Source organism: Camelina sativa, chromosome 11 (genome assembly GCF_030686135.1).
Source record: "Camelina sativa cultivar CO46 ecotype springtype chromosome 11, ASM3068613v1".
In the NCBI taxonomy this organism is placed as follows: domain Eukaryota; kingdom Viridiplantae; phylum Streptophyta; class Magnoliopsida; order Brassicales; family Brassicaceae; genus Camelina; species Camelina sativa.
The window spans coordinates 15,871,983-15,881,337 of NC_141890.1; the positions used below are offsets into that span (position 1 = coordinate 15,871,983).

Here is a 9,355-nt window from a genome sequence, read left to right on the forward strand (position 1 = left end):
AATGCATCACCTCCAGACCAGCTTTCCTTGATGAATGGATAGCCATTAACAATAAGGCTCTCTAAATGTTTAACCTTGGGGTCATAACAGGCAGATGTTATGAAGGCATGCTGGCGAGGTTTGGGAGACATCACGAACAACTGCAATGAAAAAGAGATGAATAAAGTAAGAGATGGCGGCAATGGGAAAATGTAAACACCATCAAGAGTGAGGCAAAAAAACATACGGCGGGATCATTTTCAACATCGAAAATCGTTGTTGTATGGAATGACTTGCACTTTGGAAGAATGAGAACAGCTTCGTCAAGGAAGGTGGACGTATCTCTGCCATGAGGGAGGTATTTGAGCAACAACGGAACATATGTGAATGCAAACAACTGGATTGCAAGAGGAAACCGTGGACAGCCATGGACGACTGTTTAAGCTTCGTTAGCAAAGACGCTGGGGTTGGCAGATAGCTTCCAACTTTCACCATCCACAAGAGCCTTGTAAATGAGTGGCGACCCCAAGGATAGTTTAAGAAGAAGTCAACATCTTTAACCATCTCAACCACTTCGGCCGATGGTTTGACTGGTTGATTTCTACATAGAAGTATGCCCTCCACAATAACAATGAGACAAAGTCTAAATTTACGCCACATAGGCATACCTGTTTCAGATTTTAAGCGGTTGACAATTTCTTTAATTGTCAAAGAACCAAGTGTTCCGCCAAGTAACGTGTACCAGTAAGGGGAGTCACCTTCAGAATGAGTGGTTGTAGCGGTGAGTTCATTCTCCGGAGGCAAAGGGTAGCATCGTAGGCCAGTAACATCTGCAAACTCTTGCAGAGAAAACCGTAAAGGACGACCCCCAAATACGAACCACAACTCATCAATATTCTCTGTATAGAGCTGCCTACAAAGCATTTGGTGAACCAACTGTCCAGACAATGAACATTGACGAACATGGAGAGAGAAAAGCTTCCCAAGCGGGGATGCCACCAACCGATCCAATTCTGGCATCCCTTGAAGTATTTTCCAAATATCAATCAAGTACTTGGGTTTAGAGTAAGAGTTAATTCGCACTGCATAGTCTGGATAGCAATCAGTTGCAAAAATCCGTGAAGGCAGGGACCCTGGACGAGTGATACACATACAGAGGTAGTAAAATTAGAATAACTTTTTATGTAAAGGAGAGGAGAAAGGGAGAACTAGTTTATTAAACCGAGAACCCAAGTGTAAGCAAGACGGCGACTACCTACTTATAGAAATGGTAGACGAACGGGGAACTAAACCTTAAAGGACATGACAAATGTAAGAACGGGGGATCTGGGAACCTAAACGTAACTGCGGCAAACACCTAGGTGGTCTACACCTGCTATAGCTAAACGGAGAACTAAACCCTACAGGACATGACCAAATTAAGAACGGGGATCTGGGAACCCAAACGGGAATGCGGCGTACACCTACATGTTGTATAGCAGGTCTACTACAACGGAGAACTAAACCCTAGAGAATATAACCAAATAAGAACGGGGATCTAGGAACCCAAACGTAATGCCACATACACATAGATGGTGTATAGCAGGTCAACTACAACGAGGAAGTAAACCCTACATGACATAACCAAAATAAGTACGGGGAACTGGGAACCCAAACGTAATGCCACATACATCACGAAGTTGTATTGTAGCCGAGAAAGAAACAAAACCCTAGTAAACATTCCCAAATTAAAAACGGAAAATGAGAGGAGGTCTACAAACCTGGGCTCTGTGATTGATGAACAGACTGGCTGTCGGCATCCATTTTTGATGGAACACAACCTAGGAGGAGTAAATCAGGGTACGAAGTAAGATGCAGAGACCTCCTCTGTTATTTGAAATTTAAATTGGTTTTACATCTCGGATTTACTTACCAATCAACTGACTTCCTCTCGATCTCTGCAACTCGAAGATGGTGAACTTGCTGTCGATCTCTACAACTTCAAGATGCAACAATCTCCCCGGATCGGTACAAATGTCAGCTAACAGAGGAGGTAAAGGAGTAGTGATATAGAAATTTGAAGCTGAAAACCGAGGAACGGTACATGCAAGTGGGAGCGTTTTTTTATGCAATAATGTAGGGCAACCATTATTGGTCCCTCATGACGCATCAGAAAACTTTCGCGTTTCCTGTTTTCCTTCTCGCTGGTCTCGGGCAGGGGCAACGAATAATAAAAGAATAAAATTAGGCACACATTTTACAATTCAATCTGAGCTTACGAAGGGTAACTCCGTAATCTCGCGTTGGAAAAGAATGGTATATCCGCAAACTGTTTCGAAAGTGGTAAAAGCAACAAAGACCATCAATGAAAGTGGTTATTCTGTAATTGATTCCCCATAATAATAGTAGTATAGTGCTATAAAACTATAAATACCAGTATAATAAATAATACCAAATTATCAACCAAATTCGTTCTTACTTGCAAGATTTTTCTTTTGCAATATTTCATTCTACTTGAAAACAGGCCGAAATTATTAAATGTTAATGAATTGTGCTTTGAGCCTCTAATTTTCAGCGAATAAAAATTCTAAAAATACGATATAAGTTTTGTTTTTGTAAAATTAAAGTATAATGTTTGTTTTTTTCAAATTTCCCGTACATTATTTAGGCATTTTTGCAAATGAAAAGGCCCTTCACAAATTTCCTTGGGTTGATATGGTTATTTTAGAGTTATAATTTTATGAACTCCTATTTCTGGAAAAGATTTTATTATTCACAGTTATTCTATAAAAGGGCCTATGTTTGTATAAAATCTCAATAAAATAGCTCGTTCTGAAAATATCACCCTAATCCATTGTATTTGCAAGATTTCTCTTTGAATCCGCGTACTAAAGATTCTGACTTCTTGTTTTGGTACGTTTTTAATAAATTTAACTGTGTCAAAACTAATCTTCTATGAGTTTCTTATGGATAACCTCTAAATTATTTTAAATAGTGGTGTCATCATCTTTTCTTAGCTGTCACATGTTATTGCTTTTGCTTCTATTTCTAATTTCTATAACGGGTCATAGATTAGAGAAGTTAATGATGCTTCTCAGCTTTATATTACTTTCACTTTCTATTTGTATACTTAATTGATTTATTTCTATATTGTTTGTTCTCTTAATCAATTCATCCAAGCCGTCTGTTACAGTCTTTGTCTCTTTGATTATAACCCTTTTGGATTAGCTAGCAAAACGTTTCAGTTAAGATAAGCCAACATTGACTTTAGTGATCTTCTCGCTAGAAAAATTTCAAGTAGAAGAAAATGTGGGTCTTAATCAACACTATTTTTTTGTATATAGGTTTTTTTTTTGTGATTTACATTTACCTAAACCATTGTGTATTATTTTAATTTCAGAAACTCGTATCTGTTCTCAGTAGCTTTCACATTTACTAAATACTAATAAAGAGTTTAAACACGTAAGTGAAAAGAAAAAGGTTAAAAACAAAAGAACCAAAAGTCGTCAGTGTAACAAAACATAAGTTCTGTAAAAAGTCTTTGGCCTAGAAATCTCACATCTGTTACACTTCTTGTTTCTATCATTTTGAATTAACAGTATTTAATTATTTATGAAGAAAAAGTTACTAGTTTTATTTACCTTTATTTACTTTTTTTTTTTTTTCGTCCCCTTTATTAGAAGGAAAATATAATACTACTAAAAAGAAGTATGGAAGAAAAAAAAGAAATCAAAAGGAGGAAGGGACCACACTGGTCACCAAATATTCGGGGTCTGATCTCAATGCGGATAAGTCTCTCTGTATTTATGTGTTCTATAAATAGAGAAACATATTTTTGTAATCTCTCAAAAAAAAAGTTATTTATTGAAATCGACATTGTAATAATTGTATGCATAAACTCACCTAAAAATTATCTCTTAAAATATTTAATACTTCCAAAAAAAAATTAATGTTTTGGAAGGGAATGAATGTTTCACAATATAATCAGATATTTGACGAAATTGTGTAGAATTAATCATTTATATCTACATATTTCATTACACATTTTTCATAAACAGCTAATTGCATTTTATTGAATTGTTAACCTTATTATTTTGTGAATTTAAATGAAAAAAATGAGAAGGCATGTGAATAACAGAATAAGCCCATGACGATACGCCACACACAACTAATCACATTCATCTTTGGCTCTTTCTGTATTCTGAATTTTTGAGGGTCAATAATGTTAGTAAGACTTTAGGCATGTCAATGTAGATAGATAGGTTTCTTTACCATTAGCCATTAGGTTCGTCATCTTGCAGGTTGGTCCCCAAACATTAACACGCTCTATACGTAATCCCATCTCTCTTTTTAATTTAAATTGGCAAAATATATTGAACACTCTAGAATATAGTAAGTTAGTAACTATGTTTAGTTAACATAACATTTTCATCAATGGAAATTTTATGTTAGTAGCTTATATTTCAACTTTTTGGAAATTAACCTCCATATGTCTAACGATTAAATATTATTTCCATTTTGTATAAAAATACTAAGATAATTCTGATTTGCAAATCATTATATCATGCATGTGTCAAAAGAGCCAAAGAGGTCCAATAAAATAGTAACACTAGTGTCACTAACACTATCACAATTTGGCTGTGCGTAAATCTTTTATTCGTCTGACGACTATCTCATAAGTCACAAGGCAAAAACTCAGGTGATAAAAAGCAAACAGACAATGCAAAGAGTATCCTAACTGTTCATTCGAATGAGTGGGTGGAAGGTTGTTTTCCCAAGCCGATGGTTTTGCTATATATCGTAAGTATTATTATGGTCTTTATTAGCGAGTTATACATTATTTTTGCTTCAGCCAAAGTATTTAGACATCCTTTTTTCTTGATGTAAATGGTTTTGGTAGCGATCCCACGAGGGTGAATTAACTCCAAAATCCCGTCCTCAGTTTGGATTTGAATCTCAAGTAACATCTAAAATATGAAGACTAATTACACAAACATCATCTATTGTATCTACATCTAAATGTTGTATACGGATGCAAAAATGGAAAAAAAATATAAACTATAAACATTTTTCAAATTCACAAAATATATATCATAATTTGGTATCCTAATTGTATCAATCACACAACTGCGAAAATGGCTATTTTTTTGTTATATTATAATGTGTAAGTAATATAACATCAAAAGAATATATAGTGTCTCATAATGGATTACAATGCCCCACAACAATGATTGTGATGCCATTACATATTGGTTTGGTTTAACCGTTTTCAAATCATAACACATCTTTACGGAAACAAAGTTAGGTCCATGTAAAAAGTTGGTCTCGGCTTCGACTAAAAATAAAGCAAACACACAAAAACTTCATCTTTCCATTTCAAAAGTCTAACAGAACATTATATTACGTCTTTATCGAACTAACCACTACTCTCTAATCTAGTTTTGATTTAGTCTAAAATAAGACAACTCCTCAATGTAAATACAATAAAGGAAAAAAAGAATTTGTTTTCTTGACCGTTTAAGAATAAAAAGGAAATATATATGCCTTTAAGTCGTTACAAAATAGAATTGGATCATTTTTTTGTATATTTTGGTCCTAATCTAAATTCAAGTTTGGATCCACCGTCTACGTTAGAACTACCCTATTTATGTATATGTAGCCAAACCACCAAAATATTTATGTCACTGACATACGTAATTAATCCAAAACGTCCTACAGAAAAAATAAATATATTTTTTTTATAAAAGTAAAAGAAATACAAAAGAGAATATTACACTGTTCAAGTGAACAGCTCTTACACTCCAAGATGATGCCACAGAGACTGTTTCTTTGATCTCGAATGCTGCCGTCATCGGAAAAAAAATTAAAAATATAAATTCTGATTACCACTTTTTATCATCTTTACTAGTATTTATTTATTAATTTTTCTGACTTCCATAAATACGATGTGGTAAATTTGAAGTTTAAAGTGATTAATAAAAAAACATGAGAAGTTTAAAGTTGTCATAAATCTTCTGTTCCTTTTGCGCCAACATATTTTTAAACAGAAGTCGCAGTACAAATTTCAAGAAAAGTAGTTACTAATAACCAAAAAAACATTCATTGCAAATTTTTTTTAACTAAGATTAGACTATTACCCGAGTAATAATACGTCTCTGTTACTTTTACTGTTTTACATACCAAAACAGAAGTAGAAGAAGTAGTAGTAAGAGTAAACTACTGTTACATTTCTGGGTAAAACAGAGTAAAATATTGGGTAAAATATAAATCCTAATGTTATATATATATATATATATATATATATATATATATATATTTTTTTTTTTTCTTCTGTAAATTCTTGTTTGTTCAATTCAAAAATTAGCAAAAATTAGGAAAATTTCAATTTTTTTTTTTTAGGGTTTATCTTTGAACAGGAAAGCTAATCCCGTGACAACCTTTACTTCTCTCTTCACCAGCTCTGCCACGTCATTATCATCATCATCTGTAATCATAGTCATAGAAGAAAACTTCAACGGCGGCGACGACAAGAGTTTCTCCTCGAAAACCAGCAGTTCCGGTTCAGCCACGGCGGTCGCGTCAGTAGTAACCGGCGACGGCTCCTCGCCGTCGGAGGAGTTGTTTCGAGTATAGGAAGATAGCCATTTAGCTCTCATGTAATCAGCTTTTCTCCATGGCGGGAAATGCATACATTTCTTCTTCAAGCTCTGTTTCGCCGCCTCAGAAACCATTGACACGATCTGAAGAAGCCGATCAGATTTTCCGACGAATATCAACGGCAGAGATTGAAGCAACACCTTGTAATTACTCGTCTGCCGTGCGATCTCGAACTCCGATCTAAAATCAACGTCGATTAGAATCCTTTCTCCGTTCACAATCACATCTATGTACTCATACTCACCTGAAACAAATCATCAATTAGATTAAAAAACAAAAAAAAAAATCGAAGGTTGAAGCAGAAAAAGAAACCGGTTAAGGAGATTGTACCGGCCGGTATAGAGCGAGATTTATCCCATTTAGATTTACAAATCGAAGAATCGTAACCGAGATATGAGAGTTGAACAACAATGATCTTTCTCAATTCGTCTTTACGTTTGATTGATTTGTTCTTCTCTATAGCCTTCGCAGCTTCGGTTAACAGAGTCTTCTCAACAACGCTCGCACATGGAATCAAGCTCTGTATAAATCAAATCAAAAACCAAGTCGAAATTAATATTTGTTACAGAACCTATGATGAACAGAACAAAGAGAGTTTTTTTTATTTATTTATACCTTGAAATCGTCATAAGCGACGTTGAATGAATCGACGGAACCATCATCGAACAAATCGAATTCGTCATCAGAGCTATCGTTGTAATTGTTCCCGTTGAAGCAATTACAACGATGATTATTACGTCCGCTCTTAGTTTGCTTCTCGTTGTTCTCTTCCATGTAGCTTTGAACCATCTTTGCTAAGCTCGGCTCGAACTCTGTTCCATCGATAAGTAGTGATTTATCTGAGTTTGAGCTTCTTGTGAACGGTCGATCTAGTAGACGCTTGAGACGAGACTTGAGGACTGTTTTGCTTGGTGATTCAACTCGAGAAAAGTCTCTGGTCGCCGGATAATCCTTGTTAATCGGTTGAATCTTCATCGGAAATGGCATTATCGATCTCAAAATCAATTCGAATTTTCTCCAGATTTGGGGGAAAAGAGTCACAAAAAAAACAAAAAAAAAAATCTACTAAAATTTCTAAGCTACTGAGTAGAGCTAGAAGATATATGAGCTATACGATCTTCTGAAATCAGTGGATCATCATCTTAACAAAAACGAAGGAGAAAGAGAGAGAGAGAGAAAGAAAAAAAAATCTAAGAAGGCGGATCGGAGATTTTAGTTAACGCCGATGATTTTCACGGAAAACATGATGGCGATTGCCGGAAACAGCGTTACTAGAAACGGTAACAGAGGAAAAAGTAACCGGAGTGTTAGGGGTGGGCTTACACCCCTTAAAAGTTTGTCTACAATCAGCTTCTAAGCCGAATACAAAGGAAGAGTATTTTGGTCTTTTGGCAACATGACATTCCCCTATAAGTACGGGGTACAACATTCAAGAGAGGGGATATGAAAGAGACTCAACTCTCTCAGCTCGTCATCTAGTCATTCGCAATACAGGTCGTCCATCGTGTCGCCTACCTTTACAGGTCGTTCATTTTATCACTTATCTCAACAGGTCGTCCATCTTGTCACCTACCTCCACAGATCGTCCATCTTATCGCCTACCTCAACAGGTCGTCCATCTTGTCACCTACCTCCACAGGTAGTTTAGCATGTCACCTACCTCCACAGGTCATCCATCTTATCGCCTACCTCAACATGTCGTCCATCTTGTCACTTACCTCTATAGGTCGTCCAGCATGTTACCTACCTTCACAGATCGTCCATTTTATCGCCTACCTCAACAGGTCGTCCATCTTGTCACCTACCTCCACAAGTCGTCCAACATGTCACCTACCTCCACAGATCGTCCATCTTGTCGCCTATCTATTCAGGTCGTCCATCTTGTCGCCTACTTCTATAGGTCGTCCATCTTGTCACCAGTGGCGGATGCAGAAAATAATTTTATCCGGAGCAATAATATTAAATTATTTTTTTTATAAATTTTTAAATAAAATTATATCAATTAAAACATTTGATTAGTTTTGTCAAGTTAAGATAAGTAAATATGGGCATGTTAACATAGGAAATATAAACAAAATTAAGTTTTTGTATTGTATTTGTATGATATTTTAGTATTATACACAACACACAAAACGTGTATCTAAGAAAAAAATAAGGTAATAAGAGCAATAAAAAATATTTTAGTAGGGGCATACTTAAAAACTCATGTAAAATAACATTAATTTTAAAAAATTTACCTGTGGCAAGTGCATCGGTTAACTGTAATGTACGTCCGCCCTTGCTTGTCGCCTATTTCCACAGATTGTCTAGATTGTCGCCTGACTACCTAGCATCTCACCCATATTATTTATTCCTGATAATAGTCCAGCGTCCACCGAATGAAATATAAACTACAAGTGGCTTAATCCCTTTCTAAGGGTACGTAGACAGCCTTTCCCAAGGCACAACTATAAAACAATTAAACTCTCTCTTATGTGAACGACCTACTTTGGAGCCTCGAACTTATGAAAGTGTTTTTCCCTTGTTAAAGAACTTAGAAATACTTTGTTGCAATTCATGCATCAACACGGAGTATTCATTTTTCCTGCGATTGCAAGAGAAGGTTTGTTTTTTTTTTGGTTTTGGGAAAAAAAAAAGAGAGATTGGTTTGATTTTATAGGCAAAGAAGAAAGCTGACTAGACGTGATGATGCCACGTCATATAGTATTACGAGATAGGAGTATTATTATGTGGGTATTTT

At 35.5% G+C, this 9,355-nt stretch overlaps 1 protein-coding gene across 1 annotated transcript; it reads right to left on the reverse strand.

The window, feature by feature from the left end:
- Positions 1-6,109: 6,109 nt before the first annotated feature.
- On the reverse strand, positions 6,110-8,076 carry LOC104723736 (uncharacterized). The gene is made up of 3 exons (XM_010442131.3): positions 7,231-8,076; positions 6,946-7,135; positions 6,110-6,859 (listed from the first exon to the last, which is right to left on the reverse strand). The coding sequence occupies exons 1-3, from the start codon at positions 7,600-7,602 to the stop codon at positions 6,354-6,356; spliced, it is 1,068 nt and encodes a 355-aa protein (XP_010440433.2). The 5' UTR covers positions 7,603-8,076; the 3' UTR covers positions 6,110-6,353.
- Between the last annotated feature and the right edge of the window lie 1,279 nt (positions 8,077-9,355).